Source organism: Alosa pseudoharengus, unplaced genomic scaffold (assembly GCF_046254945.1).
Source record: "Alosa pseudoharengus isolate Yale_2024_CS ecotype anadromous, Long Island Sound unplaced genomic scaffold, YU_APseudo_1.1 YU_APseudo_1.1_scf_1, whole genome shotgun sequence".
Classification (NCBI taxonomy): domain Eukaryota; kingdom Metazoa; phylum Chordata; class Actinopteri; order Clupeiformes; family Clupeidae; genus Alosa; species Alosa pseudoharengus.
In genome coordinates this window covers 50,499,374-50,514,373 of record NW_027468564.1, presented here as the reverse complement: position 1 = coordinate 50,514,373, position 15,000 = coordinate 50,499,374, and the positions used below count along the sequence as shown (strand labels likewise).

At 46.2% G+C, this 15,000-nt stretch overlaps 1 protein-coding gene across 1 annotated transcript in view; it reads right to left on the bottom strand.

The window, feature by feature from the left end:
- The window catches only part of LOC143119387 (voltage-dependent T-type calcium channel subunit alpha-1I-like), an 86,521-nt gene that overhangs the window by 54,884 nt on the left and 16,637 nt on the right, over nucleotides 1-15,000 (bottom strand). Inside the window, exons 4-13 of the mRNA XM_076280858.1 lie at nucleotides 12,390-12,541; nucleotides 11,188-11,373; nucleotides 10,220-10,337; nucleotides 9,250-9,405; nucleotides 8,690-8,780; nucleotides 5,640-5,809; nucleotides 2,534-2,818; nucleotides 2,366-2,458; nucleotides 2,153-2,302; nucleotides 407-507 (exon numbers count right to left, since the gene is read on the bottom strand). Of these exons, the coding sequence (XP_076136973.1) occupies nucleotides 407-507; nucleotides 2,153-2,302; nucleotides 2,366-2,458; nucleotides 2,534-2,818; nucleotides 5,640-5,809; nucleotides 8,690-8,780; nucleotides 9,250-9,405; nucleotides 10,220-10,337; nucleotides 11,188-11,373; nucleotides 12,390-12,541 (1,502 nt within the window). The remainder of the gene's footprint in view (nucleotides 1-406; nucleotides 508-2,152; nucleotides 2,303-2,365; nucleotides 2,459-2,533; nucleotides 2,819-5,639; nucleotides 5,810-8,689; nucleotides 8,781-9,249; nucleotides 9,406-10,219; nucleotides 10,338-11,187; nucleotides 11,374-12,389; nucleotides 12,542-15,000) is intronic.

Sequence of the window (15,000 nt, the reverse complement as noted above, 5' to 3'; positions counted from 1 at the left end):
CATGCAAAGGAATACACTGTAGACAATGTCCTGTTTAACAAAAGGCTTCTGCAATGGTCTGCTCTGCTGGTATATTTGTGACGGGGCATCATGACATTTCCACCCACCGGTCACTGTGGAGGAAGCTATTCTGCGATCACCATGCCGGCCTCGTCATCTACCATGTAATTGACAGTTCCAAGGAATAAGCCGCTAGCCCGCCCCTGCACTGGAGGGCTGAGTGGAGAGTATTACCCATGCATGTTCCAGGGCACCGCCATAATGGCTTCCCTGGCTTGCAAAGGTGACCTTCTCTGAATGGCTCTTAAACATCTCAATTGGCTGAGAAATGAGATGGGGGAGTTGTGTCCTCTGAGATTAGAGTTGTGCAGGGTATGGAGGAAGGGGGGAGACTGGGGGGTCTTACTTGTTCTGTGGGGAGAAGAGGTAGACAGACCAGTCCTCGCGCGTCTCACACCAGTCAGGCCGGTACACCTCGATCATCTTCTGGACACGGAAACACAGCGTCTGCAAACACACACACACACACACACACACACACACAACAAGTAAGGGATAACGGCCACCGAGGTTTCCCGATATATATGGAATTAATGGACAAAGCGCAGTCTAAGAACTCCATTAATTCCAGAATAAACCTGTTGCGGAGACAATGCCGTTCCCCAGAAAATTTTCCTGGCTCCTTCTAGAATTCTACGCGAATGTTCTATAGTTTCAGTGTTCTTAAAATTGTTGAATAGCCACCCTTCCAGCCAATCAGAAACGAGTATGTCTTCTCTATGGGTGATATATAAGGGATAACGGCAGCTGAGGTGTCCCAATATACAGAATTAATAGACAAGGCGGAGGCAAAGAGTTTCCTCCGCCAACTTCATATAGTGGTTGACAATTCAACAACCTGTAACATGTCCCCAAACATTATCTTGGATTATATCATATAAAATATTTAATAAAGGTAATAAGGACACAAACTAATCTCAACTGAAAACAACATAACTATGTGCCTGCAGACTCATGATTTAAACTCTGAATGAACTTCAATTACTTGCGGGATTGTGTTGCTCACACACTGATACTCATCTGGAAGAGGGATTAATGAGGATTCCCTACTGAAGACTGATAGGACGACATTCTGGGCTTCAGTAATATTCTCCCCAGAATGTCTGAGCCAATATTTGTTTTAAGCTTTTTATTCTCTCCCATTGCCTACTGTTTTTTTTTTTTATCACAGTATATTACTGAATACAGTCACAAGAGTGGAAAAAAAAAAGTTTTTTGTTTAAATACATTTCTCGTTTCTTCCCATGGCCTAAAGTGGAAGACAGGCTGTCAAGTGAAGTGAAGAGCAGGGGTATTGTGAGAGCCTTAACATATGCCCCAGAAGTGAAGAGCAGGGGTATTGTGAGAACCTTAACATATGCCCCAGAAGGCTCGGCCTTTAGCGATAGCATGAGTGATGTGAAGGGTACTGTAAGTGTCCACACGGCCTTTCTACCTCACTCATTTGCTCTACCGCCACTGTGCTCATGAGTGCTATCTCATCCTGCATTTAACATATTAATGTATTCATATATTAATTAGCACTGTAAAACAATCTATGGTCTCTAATGTGAAATTTGATCTAATGGGTGACTGGTCTACCCAAGACAATTTTATGGTATTACCCATCTTCTCTCTTCCAACTTGCTACCTAAATGAATGTTTGTCATTTTTTAATGACCCGAAGTGCATTCTTAAAAGCTCCACTGCACAATGACAACTGATAAATATGAAGAGAATGACAAAACCCTCTAAATCCGTCTGACCACTTTTCTTTTAAATGAGCATTTAAAATCAGGCTCCTATAGGTTTTTGCCTACAAATCGATATTTCAGACCAGGAAGAGAGTGGTATTTAGTGGGTTTTGAAGTTAAATGATTTGATTAACGTATACTATGTGTGGAGAGCATCCACTCACCATCTTTATCTCATTTTTGACGTAGGTGGCATTTAGAGGCTTTTGCATCTGAACCATTATATACAGACCATCACTGACCGCCTCTCTTTCAGTTATGATGGTCATATCACTGTGAAGCATTCAGGAAATACAAGTATTGTATGACACTAAATCTGACTGTGGTCATGCTACTGAGCGCGCTCTGTTCCCACTCACATAGTCCGAATCCTCCTCCAGCTCGCCCTTGTCCTTGCGGCAGTTGACCTGCGGGAACACCTCCCCCAAGAGCGGGGCCTGGGGCCCGGCGGGGGCCTTCCCGTTGCAGTCCTGGTGCTCGCCGCCCGCCGCCCTCTCCCCCGAGGAGCTCTTCTTGAGGGCCAGCAGCGGGTGGATCTGCGTCTGGGTCTGCTGCTGGGGGCCGAGGGGGACGAGGGGTGCGCCACAGCCGCCGCCGCCGCCGCCGCACGCCGGGACCTGCAGGAGCTCGGGCAGCTCCAGGGAGAGGGCGCGACGGTCGCGGCGGTGCGGGCAGCGGCGTGCGGACCAGAGCAGCGGAGGAGGCGGGGGAGGCGCGTGGCCCCCGTGGCCTGGGTGGCTCTGGTGGTGCTGGGCCGGGTGGAGCGGGCGGAGCGGGTGGTGCGGAGGTGGCGGCGGGTGGTGGTGGTGGTGGTGGTGGTGGGGGGCCCCCAGGAGGGACTCGTGCTCGGCGCTGCCGGCGGAGTAGAGGCGCGCGGACGAGGAGCCGCGCACGCGGAGGCTGCCCCCACGCGCCTGCCGGCCCAGGCTGTTCCAGCTGCTGCGCCGCGTCAGGAGGGACTGGGGGTGGGCGGGGGGAGGAGGGCGCCCCCAGTGGTGGTACACGGAACTGCGCCGACTGTGCCGCTGTCAGAGAGAGAGAGGAAGAGAGAGAGGGAGAAATAGAGAGGTAATGAGGGAAAGAAAGGAGGAGGAGATAAAGAGGATGTAAGGGTGACAGAGAAAGGGAATTATGAGGGGAAACGAGGAGGAGGAGGTGAAGAGAAAGAATATAAGGAGACAGGAGAGGGGGAGGAGAAGGAAAGAGAGAAAAAGAGAGAGGAAGTTGGACAAGTTTTCACACCGGCATGTCCATATGGAGGTGGACGCCGGTGAGAAACACGTGTGCTGGAGGTTAACATGTCTCCGGGAGATAATTGCAAAGCCGCTGCTATATTGTCTGAGGTGCCTGACGACAATCACACATATTTAGCACTGAAGCGAGTAAAAAAAACAGTTTCCATAGAAACCCCTTGTTCGTCTTGGTTTAACCCTTTCCATGTGAAGTTGCCAGATCAGAAACTAAAAAAGCTGCTGCCTCGTGTGAAGCAGGGCTGCCCGTCAGAGCACCTCACCTGATCTGACCTCATCCCTTACGCCACTTGCGCCCTCACCTGCGCAACCACACCAGGTGGATTAAAGTAACTGGAACGAGGAGCAGCTCAATCCTCTTATCGGAGAAAAAGGTGTTTGTACAGATGGGATCCATCAAATGATTCGGTTGCAATCAGCACACCAGGTTGGGTTGGGGTGGGGAGGGGGGGGGGGGGGGGTAGAGTGTGACAGTTGGCTTAGTCACAACATTTAACTTTCTCTTGTTCTGGTACTGGTGCTGGTGAGAGGCTTGTGGTATTGTGGGTAAACCCTTATGTCGTTTGCTTGTTTTGTTTCCTCGTCTCGGGCTTTTGAAGAAACAGGCTTCTGCTTCTGCTGCCTCCCTCCTACGGAAGCACACAGCCTCACGTGGCCCAGGAGGTTGATGCGTCAGGAAACTATATTTAAACCCCCGTGCTTTCTCTCTCTCTCCCTCTCTCTCCCTCTCCCTCTCTCTCTCTCTCTCTCTCTCTCTCGCTCCCTCACTCTCTCGCTCCCTCACTCTCTCACTCTCTCACGCGCACACGCTCTCTCAGTTTCCTATGTGGCTGCTTCAATTAACACAGGTTGCCAAGACAACCCAAAAGCCACAGCTTGCTTTGGCACACTGCCATTTTTTCACTTTATTTATGGTGTGAGCTTCGCAAAAACAAATATATATATGCAACCCCAACCCCCAAAAAACGAACAAATCCATCCCTGTCCTTTTCTTAGATAAACCGCTCTGCATCCACGCCACTACTTGTCAGAATGCAGTCTGATTACACCAAATCATCATCTCAAATGTTTTATTAATTTGTTTGTGGGAGGACTATAAGTAGATCCATTTTTTTGGCCGTATCACACTTGTATATTAATTCGCCGAACTCGTTGTGAAGTTTAAATTAACTGTCACGTTGCATCCGAGCTGTAAAATGCAGACGTTCAGAACATAGCAACATTGTAGCATATGACGGAGGTGGCTTTTAGCTAGATTGATGACAGCAGGCTAGGTAAAATAGCGATGTTTCAAAGCTAAAGTTAATCAGAATCTTGGGATACACCCGCTTGACAACGGGAGAGATAGAACTAACGACTGGCCTTTGGCCGTAGCAACCATCCATTTAGAACTAGTAACGGCAGTTTGTGCTGCAAGTTGAGAAATTAGTTGATATGTGTCGGAAGAAAGTAGTTCTACAAACAAGACAAGTTTTAGCGATTAAAACGTTTACATTGTAACAGGAAATGAACACAACGCAAGTGGCAATAGTGGAATAAGCGGGATAATGGACTCCACGGTGGTCTGTTCAACTCCGCTTCGCGTCGGGGCGTTTTACAACCTCGACCGTGCATTAACTTCTGTGAACAGACCACCGTGTCGTCCATTATCCCTTACATAATTTCCCAATAGGAATGGACAACGCTTCTATTCCGTTCTCCTTCCCAGTTTTTGTTGCTGTTGTTTCTTTTTCCATCTTTTAAAAAAATATTTTTCCCTCTGCTGAGACTCACAGGTGCCGCTGATTAGTTCCATATATTCCCTTTAACCGTGCCAGATCTAGTCTGTTGTTACTGGTGTAACCTCATCGTGCCAGATCTAGTCTGTTGTTACTGGTGTAACCTCATCGTGCCAGACCTAGTCTGTTGTTACTGGTGTAACCTCACTGTGCCAGACCTAGTCTGTTGTTACTGGTGTAACCTCACTGTGCCAGAGCTAGTCTGTTGTTACTGGTGTAACCTCACTGTGCCAGAGCTAGTCTGTTGTTACTGGTGTAACCTCACTGTTCGGCATCCTTCATATCCACCTGTCAGTGAGACGCTCCCCTTTGAACGTGTCAGTAAAATTCAGACTCTCTTTTCAACTTGACCTTCCCTCAGATTGAGTTTCTGCTGCAGAACTAACACACCGACTCACAGGCCAGGGGCAGACAGAAGACCGGAGGGGAAAGATGAAGGACGCTCGGGCGGATCCAATCCACCACCTGAGGCATGACTCCCTTTGACACGACGACACACACAACCACCGCAAAACAACAAAACAACCGGCCGACCGGTCCAGCTCACGGTCAGCCCTGAATGTCATTTCTGCCCAGATCAGAAAGCAGGAGCGTTCAGCCAAGACTGGTGTGAGAATGGGACATGGTCCAGAGGATGGACACACATATTCTGTTTCATACCCTTCCTCTGCCCTCTCACAATTCTCTCATAATCCCTTTCTTCTATTACAGCACCTCTCATGGACAAAGATATGAAGACGACAATGACAACAAGGACAATGACAACAACAACAACGACGACAACAACAAATGCAGTATTATGTGTGAGCTTGACTCACCAGGGAGAGGGAGCGCTGTTCCAGGCTGGACTTGCCCAGGCTGATGACGCTGCTCTTGCGGGAGCCCAGAGCGAAGCTCATCCTCTCGGCCGCGAACACGCCCCGCGCCGCCACCGACAGTGGGCCCATCTCCAGGTGCCCGTTGGGGGTCAGGGTGCAGATTTTGGGGTCTGGACACAGAGAGAGGGCAGCGGTGGTCACTCACTTGGACCAGCACAGAAGAGGGTTGAAATCACATCAATCATATAGCGTTAGTTCAGTCAGGAAACTGATGGCTTAGGCGTGGATCACACTGACCAGCAGCAAGCGGCAGGTTTCCTATAGCTCTCTATGGTTCGGCAGCGTAACGGTGGCAGTGCTAGCGTAGAACAAGCTGAACGTTGAACTTGGTTCAACTATCAAAGTGCAACACGAGCTTATTCAATTGTCAGTTTAGGCAAACAGCTTGTGTTACCATAGGAACGAGGTAGAACTTATTATGGTCTGAGCGCTGCATTACGCTCGCTGCTGCCGCTTGCCGCTGGCCAATGTGATCCCCGCCTTACACTGGAATTTGTACTTGCAGCTCAAGCCATACTGAGACTGGAAGGGACTAGCAGTGATGCACTAGGGAGAGGCCATGGAATATGAATGCAATGTGTTCAGTAATTGGAGACAAGGTAACCATTGGCAACTCAAAATGCTGTGCAACAAACTTTTTTCAACTTCAGCGGCTACAATTCATTGGCGACAAGCAAATGGCCTCGTGTCTGAATGCGGCTTTACTGTAGATTTCAAGCAGCAGCTGTGCTTTTGCCATTCTCCCACCCTACTTCCCTGACACCACCTGTCTAGATCTGCCTGAGATAAGGAAGGTTTGTTTTCACAGATGGGTTTTGGGCACGTTTTATCTTCATCCTGGTCGTTTGCATTCAGGCAATGATGTTTATGGCTGCATTGAACAGCTGCGGTTAAAGCAGATCTATGCTGCCACAACCAACACCATGTCATTTACACAAATCAAGCTAACCAACATGCCCTGAGAGGTTTTCTGCCCGAACTACAGTTTCTATTCCAGCCATGTATTACGCCAGCTAAAAAGTACGTCTTAGTTTTTCACTGAGTTCTTTTGTTGATTCGCAGATTCAGAGAGCTGACACAAAACACTCACAAAGGGTGTATAAGCATAGCATTTGAATAAAACATTAAGCCGTTTTTCCCTTAAGACAAATGGAACTTCATCTCCTCTCTGGCTCTGCAGTTTAACAGGCTGTGACTACAGTACACACGTCTTCAGCAGCCGTCTGCACATTTCAACAGTGGCCTTTGCTATTCTAACATTGATCTTGTGCGGCTGTTTTTCCCACGACGTCTCTGCTACCAACACATGCACACCTGTGTGTGTCAGCCGATTGGAAGTGACACCACTGGTGGCCCAACGTGTGGCTGTGTGAAGGCCGGTCAGATCTGGTTTGCATCAGAGCGACACATAGTCACATCCATGGAGCTCGTATGACACTTTCATCGTGCCTAGTGTACAGAGGGGGGAGTCCAGCCTTCAGCTCACCTTAGTGGAGAGCAGAGTGTTTGTGTGTGTGTGTGTGTGTGTGTGTGTGTGTGTGTGTGTGCATGTGTGTGTGTGTGTGTGTGTGTGCGTGTGTGTGTGTGTGTGTGCGTGTGCGTGTGTGCGTGCGTGTGCGTGTGTGTGTGTGAATCAGAGACCCCGGGCTGCAGCCGCGCGGCTAAATAATGAAGGTGTGCGAGAGTCTGTCCGGTAGTCCAGAGCTGACCTGAGAGATCCCTCGGACGTGGCGTTTGTTTTTGCGAGAAGGTCAGGAGGCGGACAATTGCAAAAAAAAAAAAAAAATTGTCACACTGGCGAGGAGAGGTGCCCACGCGTGCAGTGGAGGTCTCTGGGGGTATTACACACTCCCTCAAACGCCTGCACACACACACACACACACACAATCACACTCCCTCAAACGCCTGCACACACACACACACACACACACACACACACACACACACACACACACTCCCTCAAACGCCTGCACACACACACACACACACACACACACACACACAGACACACAGACACAGACACACAATCACACACACACACACACACACACACACACACACACATACACACACACACACACACACACACACACACACACACACAGACACACACACACACTCTTCGCTATGGTTTGCTTTATCTAGTTCTTTCTACAGCACAATATTCTCACCACAGTTGCTTCTGCCACTGCAGCTTGTATGAGAGGCCGCAGATGGAGAATGATTTATACATCATAGACCACCCCCCCCCCCCCACACACACACACACACACACACACACACCCCTCCTCTCTCCAATCTCCCCACTCGTGTACCACAGAGAACATGAGTCTGCCTGGGTCTCCAGGGTTACAGGCAGCCACAGTGAGTGAGCGAGATAGAGAGAGAGAGAGAGAGAGAGAGGAAGAGAGGGAGAAACAGAGAGAGAGAGAAAGAGAGATAGATGTAAAGGAAGGCACGGCCTCCCCTTTGGTTCATCTGAGGAGAGACCACTAAGGGGACGCACACGGGAGGATAAGGAGGAGGAAGGTGGTGGGAGGTGAAGCTGTCGAGAGAGTGAGAGAGGGAGAGACAGAAAGAGGGAGAGGGAGAAAGAGAGGGAGAGAGAGAAAGAGGGAGAGAGAAAGAGAGAGAGAGAGACCCAGAACATTCTGTACAAATCTCTCAGAGTGATGGCTGGAAGGGAAAAAGCAACGCAAACATACTCACTCAGCTGAAAACAGCTGAAAACAGTCTCTCTAAGAAGTCATCATCCACCATTATATTTACTAAAGCAAGTACTATTCTTCCATCTTATTCCACACTGTTGCTCAAACACATATGCCAGTGAAAAGAAATCAAGCCCTTCTATTGACATTTGGATAATATTTCTTCATTCTTCAGTATGCCAAAAAACACATAAATTCAACCTGGAAGTGCTTTTCTATAAGCAATGAAAAGCATCAGCCATCATATAGGTTGTGCGCTATAGAATAACTTCATGGCCATACCAGACAGCTGGAGGGAGTCTTTGTGCTTCTCGCTCTCGTCAAAGTTAGAGGAGGACCTGTCGTCATCGGAGTAGGAGCGGTTTGCATCCCCCTAATTACAAGCCAGAGAGAGAGAGAGAGAGAGAGAGAGAGAGCGACAGAACAGGACAAAAAAAGAGATAATAATAGATTAGAAAAAAGCAAAGACCAACATGATTCCTCCCACCTCTCTCTCTCTCTGTCAATTTAATCCAATAAACTCATGCCAGGCTTGATGAAAGTCATTTTAATCAAGATATTTCTGAATTAGCCAAACGGGGGAGAACATAAGAGTATTTTGACTTAAATATATTTTAGCTTCCTGAGGTGAGAAAAATGGCTTCCTAGTTACTAAGCAAAGAAAAAATATATATCTCGTGACTAGGAGGACTTTGCTCTCTAGTTTCTAGATTCTGAGGGAAATGGCCTCTCTACATTGTTTTCCTCGACTCTCTGAGGTAAGAAAAGTGGAGAAAATGATGGTGACTGGGGGAGAATTTGGGCGTAATGGTCACTCTCTGAGGTGCTCTCCTTCCTCTGACCTCTGCCTGGAAGCCCTCCACCAGGATGGCGATGAGCAGGTTGAACAGGATGTAGTTCCCAAAGGTCATGAGCGCCACAAAGTAGAGTGCAGCCAAGGGGGAGGTGGAGGCCATGCCGTTGTACAGCACCACGTTCCAGTCCTCCTGGGTCAGGATCTACACAAAATAGACACACACACACACACACACACACACACACACCATAAGGGACATTTGCAAAACGTATATATTATAAATGCATTGTCACACACACACACACGGTCCCGGAGCACTAAGGCAGTACTGCTCCGGCAGGAAGGGGCGAGTAAAAAATGCCACATGCTTTTATTGCCTTTTTAAAACAAAAGCAAAAATAGATGGGCCTAGTCTAATCTAACGTGACACCGTGGCAGTAGACAAATGCACAACCGCAAATTTATTCAGAGCAATAGAAAAACGTAGATTAATATTTTTGACAAAAAAGCATGACCCCTGAGGCCCAATCAAAAAATACCTTTTGTTCACTTTTCCAAAAACTGTTGCCGAGTCTAAATCACTGCAATTTTAGCTCCTGTGACCTTGCGTACACTGTGTGACCTGAGCGGCTGATCTCTCCCCCTCTCTCTTTTAAAATGCCAACATCGGCCAACAAGCCATTTACAACAAAATGTCAATGAGTAATAGAGTGACAGATCATTATTAGACAAAACAACATCTCACAAAATGAAAATATTGACAGTTTTTTTTTTTTATAGTGAAAGAGGTGGTGGATCCAACCAATCAGGTGCCGGTCCACATTTGGGAGGTCAAGGAGCATGATCCGGCAAGCTCTAGCCCAAATGAAGCCCTGTGTTGTGTATAATACATAATACATGCAACAGAAATAACCCCATTGGTCTATTGAGAAAAGTAAATGCATGCAATACTCAATGATTCTTCTTTTCATATTTGTTGAGAATATCCCACGTTTGACAGCACAGGGCTCTCTCACCTGAAAGACTGTGACGATGGCCCACAGTAAGGAGTCAAAGTTCTTCCTGTCAGGGACTGTGTCACCCGCTTCCGTCTTCAAACTGAACTTACAACCAAAGATGTGCATCCCCAGAATACTACGGATATGAAGAGAATAAAAACAAAACACAAACATTTACCACCAGTAGTAAAATATGATTGAAAGACACAGTATTAGACACACAATGTACACTGTACCATGAAGGTAAGACAGCATACACACACACATATACACATATTGTACACTTTCAGTTGGTTTGGTAAAAATGAATTTGTTACTGAACTAAAATTACTTTTTCACTGAAGACACTACAACAAATATTCCTTGAGCCCATTCTAAGAAATAAGCAACATAAATCAGCATCCTACCCTGTCATCATCTTAGCAGCTTAGCAGAAATAAACGGAGATAGCCAAACTGTCTGCTCCGAGGACGAAGAGCGAAAAAATGCATTGCTATCTTTCATTACTTCTCTCTCTCTATCTCTCTCTTTTGCGCCGTCAGTTGAAATGGCATTAATAAACTAGCAAAATAGGTTTTGAATGCTAATGTCATTGGAGAGCCCTCAGTGATTGGATACCATTACAGACAGAGAGAAAGTGAGAGAGTGAGGGAGAGAGAAAGAGAAAAAGACAGGGAGGGAGAGAGGAAGGGAGAGAGAGAGAGAGAGTATGAGATCGATCACATCCCTGTTTAATTTAGAGTAAATAATGCTGATGCTCCCCAAGGGATTGTGGTCTGTCACACAGACAGAAAAACACATGCAGTGATGACACACACACACACACACACACACACACACACACACACACACACACACACACACACACACACACACACACACACACACACACACACACACACACACACACACACACACACAAACAAATAATTATACACACACACACACACACACAAATAATTATACACACACACACACACACACACCTGAAGATGAAGATGAAGAGCATGAGGAGCATGCAGAAGGTGGCCACGTTGTCCATGGTCTTCATCAGCACCACCAGCTGACGCCGCAGAGCCGGCATGAAGCGCACCAGCTTTAGAACCCGCAGCAGACGGAACGTGCGCAGAACCGACAGACCCCCGTCCGACTGCCCGATGATCTCACACACGCTGCACAGAGGCAGACAGGGAAAAAAGAAAGAGAGCGTGAGAGATAGAGTCAGCTTCTGGCAGACCATAGCCATCTAGTGACAACAGCTATGCCAGACTAACTGGCAGACCATAGCCATCTAGTGACAACAGCTATGCCAGACTAACTGGCAGACCATAGCCATCTAGTGACAACAGCTATGCCAGACTAACTGGCAGACCATAGCCATCTAGTGACAACAGCTATGCCAGACTAACTGGAATTGAACAAATGGAGCGCATGAAGCGCGTGGCTATGACAACAACGAGGAAGAGAGGGAAAGAGGGGAAGAGGGGAAGAGGGGAAGAGGGGAAAAAAGGAAGACATATGGCACAGACAGATAAAGGGAGGACAGTTGAGAGAGAGAAAGGGAATATTTTGTTCTCCCTTCTTATCTCTTAGACACAGAACAACAGTCTTTTCATATACTTTCACAAAACTGTCGCAAGTATATATAGAATATCACTGATCATAGTCACAATAGTCTCTTTTTTATATCTTTTGGTTTTCTCTTGTTGTATTGTATACTGTAAACTAAATATTGACAACTTGGGGATGCGGTGGGGTTGATGGGGTGAAGGAGAGCTATTGTGTGTGTGTGTGTGTGTGTGTGAGTGTGTGAGTGAGTGTGTGAGTGTGTGTGTGTGTGTGTGTGTGTGTGTGCATGTTTGTTTGTTTGTTTGTTCTGTACTGTCGTTGTCTTTTACAGGAGCCCCTCGAAAACAAAATGTTGCATCTCAAGGGGTTATCCTTCAAATAAATAAATCAAATCAAATAAGTAAATAAAACTCTTCTGTGAACTGGAATGAACAGAACTGAGGGAGAGCAAGTGGGTGAGTGAGACTGTGAGAGGAAAAAAGAGAAGAGAAGAGAAAAGAGGGGAAACATAAATAGCAGCGCCAGCGAAAGACACCCCGAGGAGTCCAACTCATTTGTCTGGGAGTGCTTTTCATGATGCTCGCTCGGCCCTCCAGGTCAGACTGACCACTCCACACACCTGATGATGACGATGATGCCGTCGAAGATGTTGTAGGGGTTGCGCAGGTAGTTGAAGAAGCCGAAGGCCGTCAGCTTGAGGACCATCTCCAGGGCGAACATGCTGGTGAAGACGATGTTACAGATCTCCAGGATGTTGGTCAGCTCCTCCGGCTGCCGCAGAAACACAAAACATCAAAATAAGAACGATATTTGAGCAAGTGTGTTTGTGTGTGTTTTGTGTGTTAAAGTTAACTAAACTCAATAACAACTAATAAGCATCAAGCTCAGTCCAGCTCTGCTTTCCTAAACATCAATTAAGAGTCAACAAAATGAATCAAGCAAAAGAAGAATATTTCGAGCACTGGACAAACCAAATGACCAACCAAAGTAGAATGAATCCCTATCTGACCCTAAAAAGGGAATGTGAATTGGCTGAATATCTCATCTGTCCGAGATATGAAGCAGAGTCAAATCCTGACCAGGCTCAGTGACCTGAACCTAGCAGTGGAAACAGGCAGACACAGAAAAAAACCTGGCTGCCAAGAGAACAAAGAAAATGTGGTCACTGTCAGGCAGAGAAGGTTGAGACAGAGGAACACTGTCTTCTTCACTGTGGAAAATATGACATTTTAAGACTTCCAAAATACCAAATTTTGAAGTCATTGAAGACAATGATAAAATGGCCATACTTCTTGGTGAAGATCCCTCTGCTGCCAGCACAATATGTCTTAAAATGCCACAACCTGAGGGTCTTTGATTAACAGACACACATATGCATGTGGGCTTGCGTGCGCGCGCACACATACACACACACACACACACACACACACACACACACACACACACACACACACACACACACACACACAAACACACACAAATACATACACCCACCCCTACCTATCATCCTAGTATTATTTATACTACTGTTTATTTTGAGTTCACATGTTTATACCCACATTGCTGTATTTCTATTTTCTTTCTTTTGTGATACTACTGTATCATTTGCTAGCTTTGGCAACACTGTACCCATCAATCATGTATATAAAGCACCTTTGAATTTGAATGTGTGTGTGTGTGTGTTTCGAGAGAGAAAGAGATAGAGTGAGTGAGAGAGCGAGAGAGAGAGAGAGAGAGAGAGAGAGAGAGAGAGAGAGAGAGAGAGAGAGAGAGAGAGAGAGAGAAAGAGAGACCTTGAGTGACCCAAATAATTATAGAGGCATCCGTGCAAGCAGTAATCTGGGGAAGGTTTTCTGTAGCATCATGAATCACTTCCTTGTTAGGCATGCTGTCTTAAACAAAAGACAAATCTTACTAATTCATAGAACATCGGAGCTTATCTTCACTTTACAAACTCTAATTGACTAAATTGAATCTAATTGAATTAAATTGAATTGAGAGAGAGAGAGAGAGAGAGGCTCCTATTTTGCACCCTGGCGCATGGCGTAAAACTCGTTTTCCACCCGGCGCAAAGTTTATTTTATTATTTTGCACGTCTATTTTTTAAACAATGTGCCCAGGGGTGTGGTAATTAACAACCTAGGGAGTGGTCTAAAGCATTGTCTAAAAATCGCTATCGTACACTACCTAAAACGCATTACGCCACTGACCAAGAGAAACCTGGTCAGAAGTCTATGGCGAGTTGTTTAGGCTATATGTTATTTTAAGAACACAATGCATCGTCATATGGGCGGGTGCACAACGCACCATCCTTCTATCATCCATGAATGCGCGCCAGCGCACGTCCATGCAAAACATTACAAATTACACGATTACAATGGGAAACATAATTAGAATAAAGATATTACGAATTTCATCTCACGATGAGTAGTTATTCACCATCATTTGCAAATTGGTAATGACGGTTAAAAGTGATTAGGGGAGAGGCCAGAGACACATATGGAGCACAGATGAAGACGCACTGTCACGAGATATAAGCAACTCCTCTGCAGGATAAATGTTGTTTTATTCAGTCATTTGAACAATATTAGGGTAAGTGTTGCTTTTTCCAGCCTGTGTTTTCGATGGTAACCCATTGTCAGTCAATAGTGAAAGTAACTTACTGTGTAAAACTGTTTTGTCTTTGACTGACACCACAACGAAGTTAGTATCACTTTGCCAATGAGTTCAAATAATAGACGAGTGCAAATGCGTGAAGGCTATGCTAGGTTTTAGTAAAGCATGGTTTAGTGGAATGACTGTTCCATACGGTCACAAGCAGCCTCCTTCAAATGCGCCGCTGACTGTCAAAATACCGATGCATTCTTTGACGTCGCGCTTCACGCTGTTAAAGGGAATGACAGATGTTATTCTCATTGGTTTAAATGATGTTACACCCCAAACACACCCAAGACTGATTAAGAAACCTAGGAATGCCTTGTTGCGCCATCCGCCCGACGTTTGATAACAAAAACTCTCCCAATGTGGACTGGACATTCTACTATATTTGAATAAGCTTTTGACTAGTGACCATTCGCTTTAGACTGTCGTAATAGGGCCCAGAGAGTGAGAGAGAATGAAAGTATATATATGGCTATGAACCATCTTGTTTCCTTTCTATCAAATGTCTTTAAACCTATTTCATTTCCTGTCTTTCAGTCCATTTCTGTCTATCAGTCAATGTCTGTCTG